Below are 21,588 nucleotides of genomic sequence, written 5' to 3'. Positions count from 1 at the left end.
TCTTGTCATACTCTTGTTTTTTTCTTAACAGTCAGTATATATATATATATATATATATATATATATATATATATATATATATACACACCCTGTGTAAATCTGTAAACAGTCCAAAGTAACAAAGCATGTTTGATTTCAAGATTGCGACTGCATTGTAAAAATAAATTAACACATGTTTATGCAGAAATATGCTCATAATGAATGTGTTACTGACTTAAGAAATTGACACTGACACACAGCATCAGAAAACAGTCAAAATCCTCCAGTTTGATTGGATACCCAGTTTCATGGTTTGATTTAGCAGTGGAAAGATTGCTATGTTCATTTTGAAATGCAAATTTGAATGTTTCTTCTCCATTTGAAATATAAATACATTCATGCATTATGTTGATTTGAATTTGAAAGTAAATATCCCTTTTGAATTATACTGCAAATATATCACATTAACTTATGACCCGTCACTTTCCCATACGTCTGCGGCGATATACGGGAAAAAAAACAAACATGAAAGAACATTCAATGCAGACACACTTTGGTACGATAATCAACGAAATAAAGTCACCATCATTTCTATAAGTACAATAACAAATTTAACCATGTCTTCTCAGTAGGGGCCAGGAAATAATCTTAAATACAGCCCTCATTAATCCTCAACACATCCCCCACAGATGAAACGCCGCGATGTCACAGATGCCATGCATGCGACGGAGACGCACTACCCTCCGGTCTGAACGATTTTCCCCGTAGGGCAGTGTTCCAGGAGGACTCTGTTCATCACCAGCCCTGACAGTGAGGCGGGGACAGCTGTGCCAGCGGGGGGAACATCTGCGCCCGCCGCATTATGAATGCCCCCGGCAGCCAGCCGCGGGTTTCTCCTGAACCTGCGTTAAGCGTGGAGAGGACGGGACCGCACGGAGAGGACGGGGCCACACGCGACGTCCCCCTCCCCCCGGGGACGCGGCGAGCCCTCGACACCCCGGCAGATGGGCGTCGGGCTTTAACGAGCGCAGGCCAGGAGCCGGAGTGATTGACAGGCGCCGGGCGGACGGAGAGGCGCTGTTTACGGCGAGGGAGTCGCGGGCGCGGGCACACAGACGGCGGCCCGCTGCGACGGTGCAGAGAGGCGCCATCAAACACTTGACCCCGCGCGACCCCCCTCCGCCTGAGTCTACGCCTGAATGGAATCAAAACTTCCCAGCATGCTCCGCTCCGCGACGGGCGATCCGCTCCGTGGGCCTGCATAAAGACGGCCCGTTTCAGCCCTTTCCTGGGCCGCGCTGACATTTCGCACGGAGCGTAATTGATGTGTAAAACATCCCTTCAATATTCCCAAATTCTGTCTCGGTGACATCACCGCTCCTTTCTCCACACAATCACACTGGTCGCAGATCAGATTTTCTCTATCAGATTTTTCTGAGATTAGTCGATTTGTTATTCATTAAATGCATGCCGTCCTGCTATTATGTAGAGACTTATGTAACCTGGAAGCTTTGTTATTTTTTAAATGACACGCTTAACCTTTAGCGAAATGAAAAGTGCCAAAATATGACCGCGCTTCCGCCCCAGATTTGCCCCCACGCTGAAACAAATTTGAGAAGCAGCCATCTCCTCTTGTCTGAGAATAAAGCAGATTATACCACCGAGCCAGGCTGTCCAGGAGGAAGGCACCACCATCACTCACACACACAGTGGCGGAGCAGATGAGGATTAGAAAGTACATTTCTTCATCCATCCTAAAATAATTTACGACTCGTCTGAAGCGCGAAATCGCAGCGTGTAGAAATCACAGCGTGCTGCGAGACCACATATGTTTCATACGCGCTTGTTTATGTAATGGAATATCAATGTCATTGTGAGACTACAGGATTCCTAAACAGAATGCAAAGATTATACAGTGCTGTGCAATAGAGAACAGTAGACCACCCTTCCTTTATTTACCTTCCAGGGAAAACAGCCAAGTTATTTATTTACATTTTCTTTACATGAGAAAATAATGCAGCAATCATACATTTAACACTAAATTGCACAAACGCCTCCACAACTATGTACAAATCTTCTGGTATTTAATGAGTCCACCCTTTGCCTGTATTCCAGCTTCTATTCAGGAGACTTACTTGCTTTGAGTTTTTCCACAGAAATCTGCAGGGATATTTTTCCAGGCTTCTTGTAAACTTGTCAACCTTTGAAATTGGTTGCGTTTTCTGCTTTCTTTTTCGATCCAAGTAATCCCAAACACATTTGTCCATTGTTCTGAACACAGCAGCTTGAACCTCTTGGCAGTGCACTTGGTCATTATCTTGCTGTGAATTGATTTGAATTTGCTCCCAATCAAACGCTGTCCGGAGGGGATGGGTCTCAGGTGGCCCGTTTCGGGGTTCGATTGTAACATTTTCATCGCTGTTGTTTATTTCCTTTTCTGAGGAGTGACTTTCTGGCAGCTACACATCCTTTTCAGAACCAGGGCATTGAGTTGTCTTCTCACAGCAGAAGGATCGACAGAATCACCTGCGGATTTCTTCGCATCTGAATCTGTCCGATTGTGAGTTTCAGCTGTCTCTCGTTCTTGCATGGTTGGAAGTTTGGAATCTCCTGTTTTTTCCCTTGGCTTTCCTCTTCCTTATACAGTTGAATTATCATAAATCTTATAAATCATAAGTCATTTTAGATGTGCATGACAACGATGTGTTTGAGTAGTTCTTTACCTAAATGTTAGTCACTTTTGCAGGCAAATGGTTCGAACATTACATCATCGACCCCCTGGGTAACAGCCTTTGCTGGACACGGCGATATTGTTTGTTGATTGGAAGGATGAAGGATGAAGACTTGCAGTGGTAGTCGGGTGCACAAAAGACTCTTAAGAGACTTGTGTGTGAAAATCCCCGTAGATCAGCAGCTGATCAGCTGAGATACTCAAACCACCCTGTCTGGCACCAACAATCATTCTAAGGTCAAAGTCCCTTAGATCACATTTCTTCCCCATTCTGACATTTGGTCTGAACAGCTGAACCTCTTTACCACATCTGTATGCTTCTATGCATTGCTGCCACATGATTGGCTGATTACATATTTGCATTTACAAGCTGTACCTTTATTAATAAACTGGTAAATTGGTCACAGTGTATATTATCAGCCAATATCACAACAACTAGGACTCCAAACAGCAAATACAGCCCACTTTCACAAACTTTACCAACTGAACATTTTGAGAACCAGTCTGTAAGTTTTTAAAGCATGGACACAAATCTGAAAACCTTAAGGCCAGTTCTGATTGCGAAATTCATTTGGATGCCTTCAGAATGTTTTTGGAATTTCAGAATGTGATAAATATGAGCGTCTGAATTCTGGAAAGTCTGTTGAGCAGGAAAGTGTAAAGAAATTAAATAGTTTATGCAATTCAGAGACAAAAAGAATAACCAAATGTTAAAACACAGGAATCCTTGCCCTTCAATTATAGGTACTATGAAGGAAGGCCCATACTGATGACTTAAAGGTGTTTTATAGAGCTGCTTGAGCAAGCTTACAGCAATTTGTCAACCATCTTTCTGAAATGGACTGTAGTCTTTTCACAGTAACATTGAATGATTTTCTGAATACCTTTTCTTTCTGCCTTCACAGTTTTAATTTGAACTTTTTAAAAAGATTTCATAGCTTCAAAGAACCTTTAAACAGTTTCCCATGAAGAAATGTTTTTAATGCTTCTCTGCATATAAACGTTATTGTCTGTCACATGTAGGTGGCTGCGATGCTTAACTGTACAAAACAGACACTTTAAGCTACAGTAAAATCTCCAGGTTTGCCTTTTCTCTTCTCTCTCAAAAGAAGCGTGTGTTATGACACGTTATCACAGAGAGGAAGCTCTTCGCCCATATCCTCGGTTGGTGATATACGGAGGTGTTCCTGATCATAGTAGAGTTAGTGTGATGGTGGTCAGCTACGGCCTGCTCCTAGCAGCTGGTGATCTGGCGTGTTTCCGCTGGCTGGGTCTACTTACTGGGGTCAGTACGGAGGCCTGTTCGGGATGGGCACCACCCAGGACCTGCTCGACAAAAACAAAACAACAGCATCCTCATTTAATGTCCACCAGCGACTGGACTTCTGATATCCTGTCCACATACAGTAGTACGCAGAAGTCTTAGGCACTCTAGACTTTATAATATATATGGGGTTTTTGTGTGTGTGCGTTAGTATAAAAGAACACATTTGAGATTTCCAAATATTCATTTTCTGAAAGATTTAATTTTACAGAGACATTTTTGTATTTAATTTAACAAAAGTTACATATTACTGTAATTGACTATTTTTTACATAAAAACTTTATCAAGGCTGTCTGAGATCAGAAGCAAAAAGTCAACCAAAGTCTGCAGAAGAACTGTGGCAAGTTCCCCAACATGCTGGCAACAACCTCCCTGCTGATTGTCTTATAGAACTGCAGGACAGCGTTGGCTATCTCAGAGAAGTGATGTGGTTTTAACGCCGAAGGGTAGTCACAAAGATATTGATTTGATTCAGTTTTTAACTATTCTGTCAAATTACTAAAATGTCATGTAAAATGTATAGTACGTTTATTTAGGACCTTTCATTGAATTATTTTTGAAAGCATCTTACCTATACAGAATGTTATACAGGTGCCTAAGAGTTTTGCGCAGAACTGTACATATTCTATTGTTACACATCCACATTATAAGCACATCTCAGCCCTGCTGTAAAATCCAGCTATGACCAGCTTGAAATACCAGCTACCAGCTTGAGCTGGTCAAACCATGTTGAGTACACAGCTGGTCTAACTGGTCAACCAGCTACCAACAGTTTCAAAACTTAATTTCAGCCATTTTTTTCAGCAGGGAACTTGGCAAGGACAGGTTTGGTGGGAAATAATATGACTCATTTGAATTATTAATGTGCAACATGTTCTGTAGGCTTGTTCGGATAATTCAATAATGACAGAATGAGTTGTAAAATTGACCATTTTGGGAGGGTTAGCAAGAAAAGTAATTAAAAGCAACAATTACTAAAAGCTAAATCGTTTTTCTTTTGTGTGTCTGCGGGCATGACAAAATAGCAATCCCAGCTCCTAAGAGGCCTCCCTCACTGGGGGAAATCCTGGAGTGTTCCTCAAATTAATAATTCTATTTTACTTCTGACTGAGAGCTTACATCACATGGTTGGTTTCCGGATTAGAAACATAGATGGAGAATATTCTGAATTCATGAAGTCACACTGACGCAGTGATTTCTTTAATTTAACATAAACACATATCATAAATAATTTGATTATATTTCTAAAAACTAAAAGCATGTTTCTTCTTTTCCAAATCACTTCACAGGGTGAGTATCAATCAATCATACTTTCTGTGGTTTTCTGAGCAAACAAACTTTTGAAGATGTGTTGAAAAAATCCTGCTGCTAGATTTACTCAAATACAAAAATCAAGCTGTACAATAATTTATAAATACAATAATTAATTGTGATAATATTCTCAACATGTTTTCAACAACATTACAGAGAAAAATAAGTATAATTTTGCCTGGTACTAGACTGGTATTAAGACTTAAACACAGCTACGTTATTTCCAATAATTTGGAATCCTAGAGATAAGCAGTCCAAAAATCAATATCATGATGTGTGGAAAGCGCTGTATGGAACCTACCCGGAGCCTGGGTTAATTCACACAGTTAATTAGTTTCACTGCTTTGAGTTTCCTTATGCATCACTAAAGTATCTCAGTGCATATTGTGTGAATAATACAAATGTTATTCCAATTGATCAATTGTGGAGTCTAACCATTATAATCAGTGATGCTCTACTGAGCCAAATCGATGGGAATTATAGTTCCCACTTTAATTCTTGTAAACTATCAGTTAATTCATTTAGTTTGTCTTTGATAAGAGCGTCCATGATTATGCCATTACCAGAATATTTATACTGCTTGGCTCCACGCTGCAACATTGTTCCCTGTCTATGGGACGCATACAGCACCTAATAATGTTATTGTTGTCGTTGGCTTTTGTATTTTATAAAGTTATAGATAAAGAGAACTATCGCACACTGAGAAAAGTTCTGAAAAAGTGCCGGAGGCGAACGAATAAAAGTGTGGCTCTCGAATGAAGGCTTGTTAAAACTGCCAAAATGTGAGGCTATCCTTCACCTTCTTTTTTCATTCATATTTCAGAAAATGATTTTCTTTTTTAAACCCCCAAAAAATGAGGAGAGCGCAGACGGGTACGTGCTGGTCTCTGAAGCTGCGTTTCCTCTCCGCAGTCTGCGTGCTGGAGGACAACGCGTCGTGATGGGCTGGCGAAGGAAGCCACGATGCAGCCCACGTCACAACACCACCTCCGCCACGTTTCACAGACCAATAACGAGCAGCTCCTTTCTTTCTCCACAGATCCCCCCTCTCTGCCGCTTTGCCGCAGGTTAACGCTAGTCTCATCTGACTGTCCATGAGACTTCCAGAACTTTGCAGTCTTCTTCAATGTACTGAAATTGTATTATTTCAACGTGTGGGTTTTGAACAAACTTCAACCAGGGCACTCTTCGTGAAGCTGACCAGCGGTTTTCCATGTTGTGATGTACCCTCTGAGTTTATGATGGTGTAGTGCTCCCATTACGGCAGTCCTTGATACATCTACGCCAAACATCCTGGAGGGTGTTCTTCATCCATTTGACAGTAGGAAAGGGATTGTTCTTCACAATTGAAAGTATTCTTCTCTCCTCTCTCCTGTGGTCTCCCAAGTTGTTTGCTATTGCTGAGCTCACCAGTACGTTATTGCTTCCTAACACTGTATCAGACACTTGACTTCAACACACCCAATGTTTTGGCTTCGTCACTAATCAATGTATTCCTTTTGACCTTCTTTACAGGCTGTGGTACGTATGTTGAGAGCAACACACTCCACACCTACAATCAACTCTTGACCTTTTGTCAGTTTCCTTGTGCGTGAACTAATGTTGCAAATGGGGGACTGTGTATAAAAAGATCTGCACTTCCTACAAGGATGTGTATATGCTGAAATGATAGCTGACAGCCTGCACTTTAACCTCAAATTCATCATTTTATGTGCTGGAGTGCTCTCTCTCTCTCTCTCTCACACACACACACACACACACACAAACACACACACACACCCCAAAGGCAGTGAGCACAATGGATCAGCAGTTGACCACAGTTGGTGACCTTGGTGTGTGTGTGTGTGTGTGTGTGTGTGTGTGTTTATACTGTATATGTACGTAATATATCTCACACACACACAGAGACAGAGAGTACACTGGAGTACACGACCCATATTATTGCTCATGAAACTCTTAAGCGGAGTTTGCCCGAGCAGCACCTTGACAATGATTAATGACTGTTTTAGCAGGGTGTCCGAAATAAATACATTAATAAAACAGGAATACCTTACCCCGGCACCAGAGTGAGAGCTGCCTATTTCAGGGACCATTGAAGGCCAGCAGGCCTTGTAGGTTTTCAGGTGTAATTCACCTTGGGAAGCCTCCACTCGGTGACATTTTCCAAAGGGCGAGGAAGCAGCGGTCGGCGTCTAAAACCGAGGATTTCCAGGAGCGAGAACGGCCTCCCACACAGCCAGTAAATGGCGGGCTTTCCATGTTCAACCTGGATTAAGCGACGCCCCTGCTGTGTTTCTACGTCAACAACAACACAGCTTTTCACTGGGCCCTGGCTGGGATCTCAGCGTTCTGTGTTTGTGGAACTTCTTAATAGCACAGTGGAGTAAAAGATGAGCAAACACAAGGCCGGCAGCCGCTAAACCCGGCGGACACGACTTTCCGTTGCACAAATAATTACTATTTTCTCTCGCCGCTTCCTGGAACACGTTTCGAATAGCCGTCTATCCGTTAGCCTTCAAAGTCTGTCGGCAGCGGTCTCCAGCGTTTACCTTGCCCGCGATATTAATGCTTCGAGGCAGTTTTATTCCGCAGTTCGCAGGACAACATGGAGCTCCGGTGTGGTATCGCGTTTCATTAGCTCCGTTTTGCAGAAGGAGAGACGGACGCGCGCCGCTGTTCCACGGGTCCGCAGATCCCTTCTATAAAGCGTGCCTCCACAACCGTGGCTGCATTTAAATAGTCTCTGAACCACTGCAAGGGCCTCGCATCCGACCGCAGCAGACTAATAATGTGGGTACACACTGTACCGCGTCCGGGGTGGAACATCGCCTTCACAGCCAAACTTCTCATTCATCGACACAGTCAGGGAGACAATTAGACCGCGGTGGAAACGGGATACTGCCGTCTCATCAGTCCGGACCCTTAGCTTATATTCTAACTTTGCGAACAGTCCACTGGGAAATTATCTGACGGGTTCATACAAGCTTCGGGTTTCCATAGAAACATCACTCATCGACTCGTGCGATTCTCAATCACGAGAAAATAGCATTGTTGGCGCTCACTCTGTGATTGCTTGGAGTGGCGTCATTTTCTGCCACGAATCCCCAACACCCTCTAGGCTGTTCTCTCTATGCTCCACTGTTGTCTTCTGACATTTTGTCTTTGGGAGGGGAAAAAAACCTCATACAGCTAGCGGATAGGCCAATAGTCAGTGCCAAAAACGCATTTATTATTCAAAGGAAATAGCGTCCTTTGAGCGTGGGTTAAAATAGCGGCGTCCGGTAATTAACACACGTGTGCATGTCTATTTTTAAAAATATGCCCAAGCGACTTCAGTCTTCAAAGCCTCAATTTCTGATATCTGTCCACCCTGATATCCGTCATGTGGCATTTAACAAATAAGTTGAGTGATTAGCAATCTGCACTGCTCTCTATCTCTCTCTATGATTGAGCGTAACTAATTTTAGGTGAGATAAAAAGTTTAACTTTTATAGCTCGATTATCAATGTCCAAGACCTACAAAATCCAGTCCCTGCAAGTCATTTCTGTATAGCGTTTTACTGTCCCCTGGTGGACGATGAGATCGCCACACCGAAGGCGTCGGTTTCATGCGTTCTCACCTTGAGCCAATTAAAATTCACCTGAGGAAGCATACGGTAGAACACTGAGGGAAGAGTGGGGATAATCTTTGCACCATTACGATGATCACTTCAAATTCAATAGATGAACCCAGCAAAATCTTTAAAAACTGTTCAGCCCTTACAATGGATTCTGAAGATTACACGTTAAATCTCCATCCTGAATCAATGCATCGTGCCGGGGCTGGTTTTTCAGCCGACGCGTTTTACACGACACGGTGGATGTCTTCCTTTGCTCAGCGTGGAGATGAAAATCTGCCGTGTGTGACTAAGCTGAAACCTGATTCCTGTGGAAACTGTGTGGGTAGGCATTTTGCTAAATTGAGCCTTGGTCCTGAACAGGGGCAAGAAAAATAGCTGATGCTTTGTTTTGAAACTCCATAAAAACCCACCCCATAAAAACAAAACAACCAAATTACGGTCCACCACCGCCCCCTTTTCTGACGTACGCAGCGCAGTGCGTTTCCTGGGTGGTTAAAGCCCCCTTCTACAATGTGTCACGTCATTGCTCAGTCACGCCATGAAGGAATCGCTCCGACCAATTACCTCTCTCAGAGGCTGATGGCTTACTCCTCCTGTGTGTGTCTGTGTTTGTGGGTGTGTGCGTGCGCGCGTGCGCGTGTGTGTGTGCGGGGAGGGAGGGGGAAAGAAAAACAGCATTCGCTGAAAGACAATACTTACATGCTTTATGGAAGCGATTTTTCAAGTCAAGTACTGTTGAGGACGGATGCACCTGCAATACGAAACAAAGTGTGATTAAGTGGCGACCTTCAATTATTCCTGTGAAATAAGGTGGACGTGATTAATGGCTGCCAGCCTCGTCCTAATTTCATTGCGGCTCCTGCTTCAGGCAGCTTCTCCTCAGTTCCTCCCTCGCCTGTCAAACGCCCCGAATCGAAGCCTGTCATTCGGCTGACTCATAGATCTCTACCCGGCACCAACGCTGTCTAGAATCTCTTCCAAAGGAATCATCCTTTTGATATTTTCTCTCATGATCAAAACCTTCCTTTCCCCTTACAAGCTCCCCCTCCGTGTTCTGTATTTTTAGTGTGAAATAAAATCTTGAGAAAAACTGCGAGTGTGAGTTTGAACCGATAGGCCTCACTGTCCACCGTCAGTTTTTTTCAGAGGGAAAGTTGAGCCCCCCCCCCCGGGGTGAAAGAGGCGGAGTGGACACAGTGGGTCTCCTCTGATCTCTCGCCTCCAGACAGATGGTTCCTTCGAACCCTTGGACGCAATAATGAGCTCCTGTTGCCAAGCAGCTTAGACCACAGGGCCAGGGGTCACACCGCTCGATCGATAGCGGGGACTGAGAGAGTCACAGTCCTGAGCCGCCCCACGCCGCTGACTTGGCCGGCGTGTCGTTTCGAGACGGCGGGATGGGGGGTGGGGGGGCGCCGAGACTCTGTCACCCGGCGACACCGCACCTGAGGATAATGGCGGCGCATGCTGCGTCTCCACGGTTACGCTGGGCCCGCTCCCTTCTGGCCGACCCGCGATGACAGAGCGTCGGCCCGGCCGGTGTCAGCGAGCTGACCGCTACAGCAGGGTCACTGCGTCGCGCCGCGGAGAACGCTGCTGTTGCCCTCTCAGAGTAACGGCACGAAAAGTGCAGAAAAAGGTACACACGCTTGTCTCTGTGGTACAACTGCACCCCTAGCCATTGGATTAATCATTCATTTGTACCTTTTTTTGTTTAAGGTACTTATTTCTAACCAAAAGAACAGTCTGGTACCTCTCGGGAAATGCGTTCCTTAAAGAACAGAAATGCACCTCCACGGTACCCTTATTTCAGAGTGTATAATCTAGGCTGCGCGCAAGCCGTTTGGCTGCCTCTTGGTTTTTGTATTTGTTGACAAACCCTTCTGTTTATGTGTTTGTGAGTCAGCACACGGCGGGGAGCAGGCGAGGCGTAGGCCAGGCCGTCTCCACCGGCTCTCTGATCCGGTAACGAGCACGGTGGGGTCCGCACACTAAAGACTCGGCGCTCCTCTGCACTAAACCAGCTGCAGGAACGGCTCCTACCCCATCGCGCGCACCTGCTTGTCTGTTTGTGTTGTTTAATTTTTCTTTCTTTTTTTTCTTTCAGAACGACTTGCTTTCCTCGATGCTCAGTAAGTCCCAGCGGTGCCGTTGGATCAGCCGGGATGCAAATCGAGAGCGTTGCACTTTCGGCCCCCTGAAGTCGGCGGGTGGAATTCATGGACGATGTTTACTTCCTTTCTTCCGTCTCTCTGGCGTCCTGATCCCGCTGCTCTGAGCCCGCTCCGGTGCCAGACGGCTGGGATTCCTTCCCAAACACGAGCGGCGCGAAGACGTTTAGGATTCACCGGGAGACGCGCGCGGCTTCCCGGGTCACGGGTCGGAACAGTTACTGGGCTTCTGGGACGGAATCCGAACCGCCTCGTGTTCTCCGCTGTTTACAGAGGGCTCCCTCCCCCTGGAAGAACGGCAGTAATCTGGAGTCAGATCACTAGGTTTTTTTACCCAGTCTTTCCCCCTATAACCGACCCCTGTTTAAGACCGCGTTCAAAAGGCCGTCAGACACCAGCGCCTAGGCTGGGGGCCACACCTGCTCTATGTGCTGAAGACAGAGGAGGGACTGGGGGGGGAATCAGTTAATAACTGGTTTGTGGTCGAGTATGAGCGCGAGTGCTGGTACACACCATTCCGGCAGGTTCTTCCCCTGGCAGTACGAGAGTGCTGGCCCACATGGGGCCAGTAGCCCGGCAATTTCCAGAACCGCGGCGTGTTAACAAAGGGCGCCGGTGTTTGTGCCAAACCGGTGGTGAACAGGTTGTGAGTGCTTATTACTTACCTCTCCCGCTGTGCTAACTGAATCACAGTGTGTTCCCTCTCGCTGCAGATCCCTTATGATGATTGAATGGTAAATGGTTGGCATTTATATTGCGCCTTTATCCAAAGCGCTGACATTGACGCTGACCAGGGAAATATGAAAAATGAAAAAACTGACCAACAAATATTATGGGTAGCGTGCTTGGAATGGATTGTATTCATACAGTGGATATAGAGGCAGTTATTAGGACAGTTAAATGTGGGGATGATCCAGTGACCGGTCTGAGATGGATAGGGAGTAAATTTGGTCAGGGGGCCTACATTTGCTGCTGGCTCCAGAGGGAGGGCAACCCCTCTCTTCGCCAGCCAACACCACTGCCCTTCCCCCAGACCTCCCATGTCTTCAGTGGAGGTACCAACTACGCCCGGCGCTGCCTAACTTCAGCTGACAGACGGGAGAACATCACAATCCCCTTCAATTCAGTTCCATTCCGTCCAATTTTTCAATTGAATTCCATTTATTTTTTTGTACGCCTTTTTACAGAGAACTGCCAAAAGCACCTTCAACGGAGGATGGCATGGCTGCTGGTCGAGCCAACAAGAGCACTTCAGCCTGGCACAGGCTGTGTTCAAAACCGCCACACTAGCATACTAGCATACTAGCATACTACTCATACTAAATTTCAGGCAGATTTTCATTGAAATATAGTATGAATGACTGCTCTCTCAGAAGTCAAAGAAGAACAGATTTCCAAAAACCCAAACACGTGTAGATTAGGCTCCCTTCAGTAGCAAAGGATCCTCATTTATTAGATTAGCGCTGTTGGCATTTCCAGTATATATAGCGAAAATGTAAAGTGCATTCAGTGCTTGGCATGCTCTTTAATGTGGTGTTTGAATGGGAAAGAGATCCGTCTCCAGCACAGCCCAAGCCTGCATACACCACGGTGGTTCATCGGAGCAGATGCTGCTCTCATGCGTCTGTGTTCATTTGTTAAACAGCGCCATCTATGGGCAGCCGGCAGCAGTTCCGCTGAACGAACCCCACGGCACCCAGACAGACAATAAAAATCCTGATCCTTGTGCAAACATCTCTCTCCTCGCTCTCCCCTGTGCACTGGTATTGCTACGGTCTATTGGATAGATTTGTTATTTCAATATAATGAAATTAATATTTCTATCCCACTTCTTCATTTTGTTCTTGGCATATTTCATATTTAATATGCACACACACGTATGAATTACAGTGCATGAATAAAAGTGAGCAAATGGAGCTTATGCTTGCTACAAGCTTGTAGAATTTAGAGAATATGTGTTGCATCATGTAGCCATATAAAATACCCATCAACGCAAAGCGATGACATTTTAGTGAATTTCAGCCCCTAGATTCTGCAGACAAAACTGCATTTTATGACTATTTAAAAAGGAGAACATCTCCTAAATGAGTGGGCTATAATAAACAGTTTGTGAGCTGAGGTTGGCCTATTGTAGTTGTGGGAGCTGCTATGATGGTGTTAAAGAAGGACAGAGATAGATCCACTAACTGTGCTGGACCCCCTGGGAGGATGGGTTGTGACGGGTTCTGTGGGTGGAAGACAGGTCATTTTATATTCGTACTGCTCTAGTTACCAAAACTGTGGTCTTGCTACTTGGACAGTTATCTGATTATTCTACAAGGGTTCAGGTTTTTATCTATGTGATCACTCTAGCACTTGGAACTGTATGTCCCTGGTTCTGATTTGCACTTTATTGTACATCGCTCTGGATAAGAGCGTCTGCTAAATGACTGTAATGTAATGTAATGTAATGTGATATTATTGTCTCAAAAGGCAAGAAGGGAAAAGGACAGAGACAGCATTTCTGTGGAAGTTGGATGCATAGCCACCTCAAATAACATCTCAGCTCAGCTCAACAGAAAAGGGCAGAATAGTGTTCCATTCCAAAGTTAATTAAGGCATAATTTGTTATTACTGAAAGTTGATCTGACACACTGGATTTTTAATTATTCGGAGCGCTAGTTTGTTGTCTTAGCTGCGGCTCGGATTGAATAACATAGCAACCTGGCAGCAAGCATACAGGCAGGGCCAGACGAAGGAGTTTCCCCAGCTAACGGGGAACGTTCTGAGAACACTCAGTTATCTATAGGTTCTAAGAAGGTTCCACTCTTAACACTACAAAAATAATGTTCCTGGAACGTTCTGAAAACATATGATGTAAAATGTTTTGACATTCCTGACAAATTGAGCGTTCTGGGAACCAAAACAAACCTTCAGAAAACAAACCTTAAGAACCTAAAATTGTTAGCCGGGTCTCCACACATGATGACAATGTGACTGTGAGATTAATGGACAAATTTATTAAAACAGGCGTAGGTAAAACATTTGCCTGTAACATTGTGATAGTACCGTACTCTCAGACCCACACAGGGAGCTAAAGCTGAAACACAAAAAGTGAAAGTGAGAGAACACGTTGAAGGCTCAGCCAACCGCGGAGACCTTCATTCGCCCACAAGATATTATTCTCCCTGCCTTTGTGGAGTGAGCTGTGCTTGGGCACACACTGAGGACAGCACTTCACACGGGAAGGCCGGGTTTAGCTACCGCTGCCCCCTGGAGTAGGGGGGCCTCTGGTCCTCCTCTACCGCCGATATAAATTATTCAGTCCGGAGAAAGATATCTAAATCCCAAAATATACCTAAGATCTGTATCGCCCTGAGACTGGCGTGTAACTCGTCTCAGAACCAAAGAAACCTGGGCCCAGATTGTGGAATCGAAAGGGGGAGGAGGGCGCGATGGGGGAGCTCTCAAAGTTTCGACGCTACCTTTCTTTTCTCTCGTACTTTCTTTACAAGAGTTTGTGTCTTCTGTTCTGCTGTGACATTGTTATTTGTCTATTCGTTTTCCTAATATACACTTGAGCTCCATCCTACAACAAAAGCGATGAAAGCTTTAAGGCTCCGCATCCTACCGCGGAGAAGCTAGCCTTCATGTCACGGTTGTTTTGTCGAAGTCTTTCTTGACACGTATAGATTGGTGCGGGATTGGCCGAGAACAAAGCACAAGATGGCAACGAGCGAGAATATCAGTGCGACATTAAACAGACTTCCACCACTTTACGAACGTATAAAATATACGGGCGGCAGAAATAGCTTTACATCATCACGCGCTGCTTATGCCGGGCGCGAAAATTCAACGGATGATTCCGGTTTGGGGAGGGGAAAGAAGTCTATTTCAAATCCTCCGGGGGAAAGACTTAATAAAATTCTGCCCCAGCGGAGTAATGTTGTGCGTGCATGCTGAAGAGAATTTCAGCTATAAAGAGAGGGATGAAAGGTTTTTTTTCCTTGAAAACCCACATAGCAAGGCAGCATTTCATTCTACCGAGGCCCTTCTTTTCTGCTGAGGTTTTGTCAACAAAAAATGTAATAAGGGTCCAAAATAAACCTGGTGGCACATGGGTTTGACTCCGCAGAGCTGGATAATAAATCATTATTATACTGCAGGGGCTGGATATATTTATTTATTTATTCACGTCCCCACACTGCTTTGCTTAATGCCGTTTTGGCCGCGTGGAATCTCGGCCTTGTCTAATTCAGAGAGGAAGGCGAATTCCTGTCCATTCTGTCTAGCACAGAGACCATTGTGAAGAGATATAACAGCCACATCAGAATGCTATCTAGCAGCGGTGTTTGGTTCTTTTTTCTTGTACAAAAAAAATAATCTGATTCCTTGTCGCCGGCTCCTTCGGATTTCAGAAACTTTTGATTGCATTCCACAATAGGAATGGACGTCAGCGAGCACTTTATTAGGTATTTATTAGACTTATTTTTTCGACTTATTAAGTCTTCTGCCGCTGTAGCCTATCCACTTTGACACGTTGTGTGTTTAGAGATGCTCTTCTACATACCAGTGTTGTAATGCGTGGTTATTTGCGTTACTGTCACCTTCCTGTCAGCTTTGACCAGTTTGGCCCTTCTCCTCTCACCTCTCATTAGCAACGAACTGCTCCTCAATGGATGTTTTTTGGTTTTTTGCACCATTCTCTGCAAACTACAGATACTGTTGTGTGTGAAAATCCCAGTAGATCAGCAGTTTCTGAGATACTCAAACCACCCCATCTGGCGTCAACTCTCATTCCACGGTCAAAGTCACTCAGATCACATTTCTTTCCAATTCTGACATTTGGATGCATTTAGTTATGCTACATATCAGCGTCGCATTGCATGATGCTATAATGCCTAGAGATTTGAGAGTTGATAGTTATATTCTTTGTATAATATATAGAGTAAATGGTCTGATTTCATTTTTATTTATACTTCTTCATTTACATTTCATGAAAGTGAGGAAATTATTTCTGCTGAATCCACAAAGTATCAAGACTGCCTTGGTAATGTTAACCATTCAAATAGGTCAATGTCTCCATATAATCTTGTATCTCATTCTTAAATTTTAAAGCTTAAAAGCACTCTGTGCATCCTACCAATCATTAATTATTCATCAGAATTGTGATGGAACATTTTCAATCATTCATACAAACTTAAGCTTTTTCTCTGTTGGCATGCTAAATAATTCACATTGATAAGAGACTCAAAGTTAATTTCGCCTCTGATCCTGGGCTCTGGATGCGCATAGAAAGTGCGACTGCGGGATAAAACGAACGTGTGTGAAGATCAAACCTCAGCTTCAGTCCCATTATGAGGAGCAAAGTGGTCTTATTAACGCGGTTTCTCATCACTCAGCGTTATAGAGAGCGGCACGGAGATCCTACAGCACGAGCCAATCAGGCCACCCGGTGATGTCATGTTAAAAACCGCCTGGGTTCTGCAGTCTGAACAGAAATCTGAAATCTGAACACTTCATGATCCGGCCTTGACACTGTTCTGAGTTTCTGCACCCGTCTTCGCTACCATTTATATTCATTTCAAGAGGCAGGAAGCATCCCCCAAAAGTCCAAAGAATGTGAGCTTGTTTCTGTGTGTGATGCACATTGTCTGTGTTTGTCAAAAGCTGGCGGCTTCAGACTGACAGCTATATTGTTGTGTGGACTGCGGTGTTGTCGGATTCAGCCCATTAAAGCCTGCCTGCGCTGCATGTGAATGCCCTTATCATTCAGCCACTGTTGTGGCAGCTCCACATCACTTCGTTAAGCTGCTTTATTTTCAGACGTTTGTCATATTTTACAGCGATTCTAGGTCTTATTTTGTTTTATTATTGTTTTGTTATCAAAACAGTGCTTTTCTACATCCCTAAATTACTCACAGAGTTAATATATAAACTTGCTAGCAGGCTGTACAAAAAAAAAGACAAAATTATAAATGTTCTCTTTCTCCAGATGGATTAGGTGACTCTGAATCTAAACAAAATCTGAAATCTATAGTCTACACCTGAACTGATAGGCTCCTACTGTACTGTATGTGTCTTACGGTCTGGCGTCCAAACTATGCATCTCCTGCACACATTGTGTAGGTCTCATCCACAAGTCAGAATCATTAAAGCCAAACCTACACGTGTTGCCGTCCCCCGCTCTCTGTGTTCATGGCCAGCGTCATGGCCTTGTGTAAAAGCATTAGCCGCGGGCTAACACGTGCTAACACGGTTAGCACCTAGGGTTCAGTCCTGCTGCTTTTTTCCAGTAAGTGGTAGGCACTTGCGTTATGTGCATGGAAATGGTGAAATGCGTTGGTATCTTTCTGTGATGTTAGTCGGGCTGTGAGAGAAATGAGCGTTTATTATTATGACTTCAATGTGGCTGCCTTTTCTTTCTGATGTTGCTACTAATTTTCACCCTGAATGTGAATTTTTTTTTTTTTTTTTTTTTTAGCTAAGAGGAAATCAAAGGTGCCTAGCATCTGCCACTTAAGATCCCAACCAAGGTTCAAGAACAAAAAAAAACATCATAAGTATGCAAAGTGTCAGCTTCGGTGCCATTGCTATGCCCGCCACGTCGCCATGGAGAATCACTGGCTAATTAACGGAGGTGGCTTTGCATTTATGTTTTAACCCCTGGATGAAGCAGCAGTGCTGTGGGCAGGCTCACGCCAGGGTAGGGGAGGACACATGGCATGCCATGGCAAACAAAGAGGGCGTCTTAAGAACAGGGAGCAGCGAGCTAACGGCACACATTCTGACCCCTAGTGATGATGTCATCACACCCCAGGGACAGGGTGGGAGCTGCAGCTCACATCCACAGGTGAGCTTAACCTGTTCCACAGCACAATCCCACAGGTGATCTTAACCTGTTCCACAGCACAATCCCACAGGTGAGCTTAACCTGTTCCAACAGCACAATCCCACAGGTGACAATAACCTGTTCCACAACACAATCCCACAGGTGAGCTTAACCTGTTCTACAGCACAATTCACTCACTGTGCAAAACTGCCTTCACTGTCAGAACCATCCGTTTAGATTCCACCCGCATTATCAGCAGCTTTGAGACAGAAACATAAAATAGATTGTCACCGCTGTGAGTGGGAAAAGCTCTCCCCTCTCCTATAAAATAGGTTTTGCAGCAGGATGCCCTGCCACTACGACCAATCAGATCATTAACCAGCCTTCGGCAGACCCCCCTGTCCTTCCCAGACCTCAGCAGGCCTGCTCAGGTCTGTGTAATTCGTTATCACGGGGTGCGGCGGCGGAGAGAAACATGCTAGCCGTGCCCTCACTGGCCCATTATAGCTGCACAGGCACAGGCAAAATGAGCCCCATGACCCCCCCCCCCCCACTGAAGTGTGTCTGAAGCACAACGAGACCGGCTGCCTAAGAAATAAACTTATTTCCTCCGCTGCAAAATTCAGCCATGACCAGCTGGAAATTACCAGCTACCAGCTGTTTCAAAAACATAGCTTGAGCTGGCCAAACCATGTTGAGTATGGAGATGGTCTGAACTGGTCACCAAGCTACCAGCTGTTTCAAAAACATAGCTTGAGCTGGCCAAACCATGTTGAGTATGGGGATGGTCTGAACTGGTCACCAAGCTACCAGCTGTTACAAAACATAGCTTGAGCTTGTCAAACCATGTTGAGTATGGGGATGGTCTGAACTGGTCACCAAGCTACCAGCTGTTACAAAACATAGCTTGAGCTTGTCAAACCATGTTGAGTATGGGGATGGTCTGAACTGGTCACCAAGCTACCAGCTGTTACAAAACATAGCTTGAGCTTGTCAAACCATGTTGAGTATGGGGATGGTCTGAACTGGTCACCAAGCTACCAGCTGTTTCAAAACCTAGCTTGAGTTGGGGTTTCAGCAGGGTCAGTTTGCAACGATGTTGATCATGAAGTTAAAAATCTACATTTTGGGCATCAGGTGGTGGTCTGATTCTCCCACCCCCACCAGTGGCGGGGTATTAAAGAACAGACGCTTGCTCTATGAAGCACAATGACGCAGCGTGAAGCATGAGGGGGTGGAGAAACCCCGCAAAGCGCTGAATCATTAGCGAAGGAACAAACTTAACCCCCGCAGACTGTCTGAGCTCCGTGACAACACCACGGCGACCACGGAAAACCTGTTTGATCCGGTCCTGAGGGCCACTAATATCAGCTAATGCCAGTGACACTTGCTGTAACTAAAACAAAACATAGATCTGCATTCCACAGCCTTTTTTGGGAAGCTAAACTGGGCAAGAATTTTGTAGCCGCGTCTACCAGCTCACAGAGCACCTGATGTACGTACATTCTGTACAGAACTGTGAGATTGACACTCCACTCGGGTAGAGAGGCAAAGGGAGGAAGAGAGAGAGGGAGAGAGAGAGATAGGGAGAAAGAGAAAGTAGGAGAGGGACAGAGAGATTGTAGGGGAGGGAGTGAGAGAGATTCAATTTTTAAAAACCCTTTATTGGGACAATATTCGAAACAGAGGTTATAGGACTGAGATTAAAAAAGCAAACCCAAACAACCCTCACAAGCAGGTAGAGAGGCAAAGGGAGAGAGAGAGAGAAACAGTGAGGCAGGAAGGGAGGGAGGGAGAGTGACTGAGAGAGGGAGAGAGAGATACAAACAGATGGGGAAAGAGACAGAGAGAGAGAACTTATTATTGCAGCAGTTTTGATGAGGGTTCTTCCATCAGCAAACAAAAGCAGCTTCTTCCTCTGAAGCGTACAGCTGCATACATCTTTTAAAGACAGGAAACCCAACAAACTACAATTTTTATGACTGCAGGCTCTAAAGGAAAATGTTGTGGAGCAAATCACCCTCGCGTGCCGTGCTGCAGCAAGTGGCATCTCAGCCCGGACCGCGCGGCCGTACCTTGTCTATGACGGACACGGGCGCCCCGGTTCTCTGGTCGAGGATCTCCACCTCCAGGTAGCTGATCTTGGGCCGCGGGAGCTGGGGTCCCAGGCCCCCGCTCGGCAGCAGCAGCTGGGAGAAGCTGAGGAACGTCCGCGGAGGGTCCCGCCTGGCCGGCGACATCGCTCGCCTCTGTCGCCCGGTGAACCAAAAACACAAAAACACATCCCCCCTCAGCCACTTTCTCTGATTATGTATCTCCGTGGAAACTAACCGCCCCACCCCAAACCCCCCCCCCCCCACCACCCCACCCCTGCCCCGTGGCCAAAAAAAGAGAGAGGAGGCAATCTCTTAAATGGTCTCGCTGGGCCAAGTGCTCTCAGGGACGCGATGCTGCGTGCCATCTAAGACCAGGAACAGCAACTATCTAATCACCGGCTATATTTAACCCGGGTGACAGAATGCCTCGTTTTTCTATGGAGAGCGTGGGTGGGCGTCTGCTAATCTTGCATGGTATTTTGGAGAAGGCCTCCTCTTATCGATGTGGGACGGGCTGAGCGCTGTCAATCACTGACGTAGAGTGCAGGTATTGACAGGTGGGGGTCGGGGGGGGGGCGCTGTGTTAGGTATGTGGAAATGCATTGTGTACCTGCATTCACTTATGGCACTATTTTAAGTTGCACATGCATCAAGTATTACTACACAGTGAGAATGAGTGCAGGTCAGTGCATTGGTACATTGATTGATGTGAATCAATGTATCAGAACAGTAAAGGGCTGTGTTCAAAACCACAAACTACCTGTGCAACATTTCAATGAAAATCAGCCTGACATTTAGTGTGAGTAGTGTGCGGTTGGAATACAGCCATGGTTAAACGCATCCGTGGTTCTGGTCATCTTTACTTCTGTTAGAATGGTGTAACCACAACAGGGGCCACCTTTAATCAGGAACCACAGGTTTAAGGCCTAAGAAGCTGATGTCAAGCCAGTGGCAGGAACTATCAAGCAGATCTGGAGGTGATTTCAGCCACAACGCCAGAATTTATAAAGAAACCTAGTCAACTCCATGGGATTACTCTTCAAAATCATGTTTACTGAAAAACGTGACAAGCATTTTAGTCTTGTAATGAGATCTTTTTTTATTTCTCTGAAGTAGAACATATTAGCTTGTTTTAATTTAATGCTTGACAAGTGGTATTTTCTTACCCCATTGGCAAATCTTGAAATAGCAATATATTGGCAATATTTTTGACTTGTTTTTTGTTTTTTTAACAAGAATGTACAAAGAAATAAGAATAAGATTAGTCTCATTATAAAAGTTGGACTGTAAACATTGCTTTTTGTTTGAGGCATGCAAGATACATTTTTAAGCAAGAAAAAATTCTGGAAAACAAACTGACACCATTAATAATTCACAATAAAGTAGTGGCTATTCATAACTTGTTTTTAAAAAATTACTTTGTGGAAAATTGTTCAGTTTTCTATATTCAGAATTGTGAATGTTTCATGAAAAGTGATTTTTCGTTTGTTTACTATTTAATATGTAGGTCATCACCCTTCTACATTCTAGAAGAAAATGAGAAAG

At 44.9% G+C, this 21,588-nt stretch overlaps 1 protein-coding gene across 1 annotated transcript in view; it reads right to left on the bottom strand.

The window, feature by feature from the left end:
* The window catches only part of LOC133135722 (trans-2,3-enoyl-CoA reductase-like), a 42,149-nt gene extending 21,960 nt beyond the window's left edge, over positions 1-20,189 (bottom strand). Inside the window, exons 1-3 of the mRNA XM_061252948.1 lie at positions 20,023-20,189; positions 9,665-9,716; positions 3,992-4,036 (exon numbers count right to left, since the gene is read on the bottom strand). Coding sequence (XP_061108932.1) covers positions 3,992-4,036; positions 9,665-9,716; positions 20,023-20,187 — 262 coding nt within the window. The 5' untranslated portion in view covers positions 20,188-20,189. The remainder of the gene's footprint in view (positions 1-3,991; positions 4,037-9,664; positions 9,717-20,022) is intronic.
* Positions 20,190-21,588: the final 1,399 nt, after the last annotated feature.

Source organism: Conger conger, chromosome 8 (genome assembly GCF_963514075.1).
Source record: "Conger conger chromosome 8, fConCon1.1, whole genome shotgun sequence".
In the NCBI taxonomy this organism is placed as follows: Eukaryota; Metazoa; Chordata; class Actinopteri; order Anguilliformes; family Congridae; genus Conger; species Conger conger.
The sequence above is the reverse complement of the archived record's forward strand: the minus strand, read 5'-3'. Positions and strand labels throughout refer to the sequence as shown.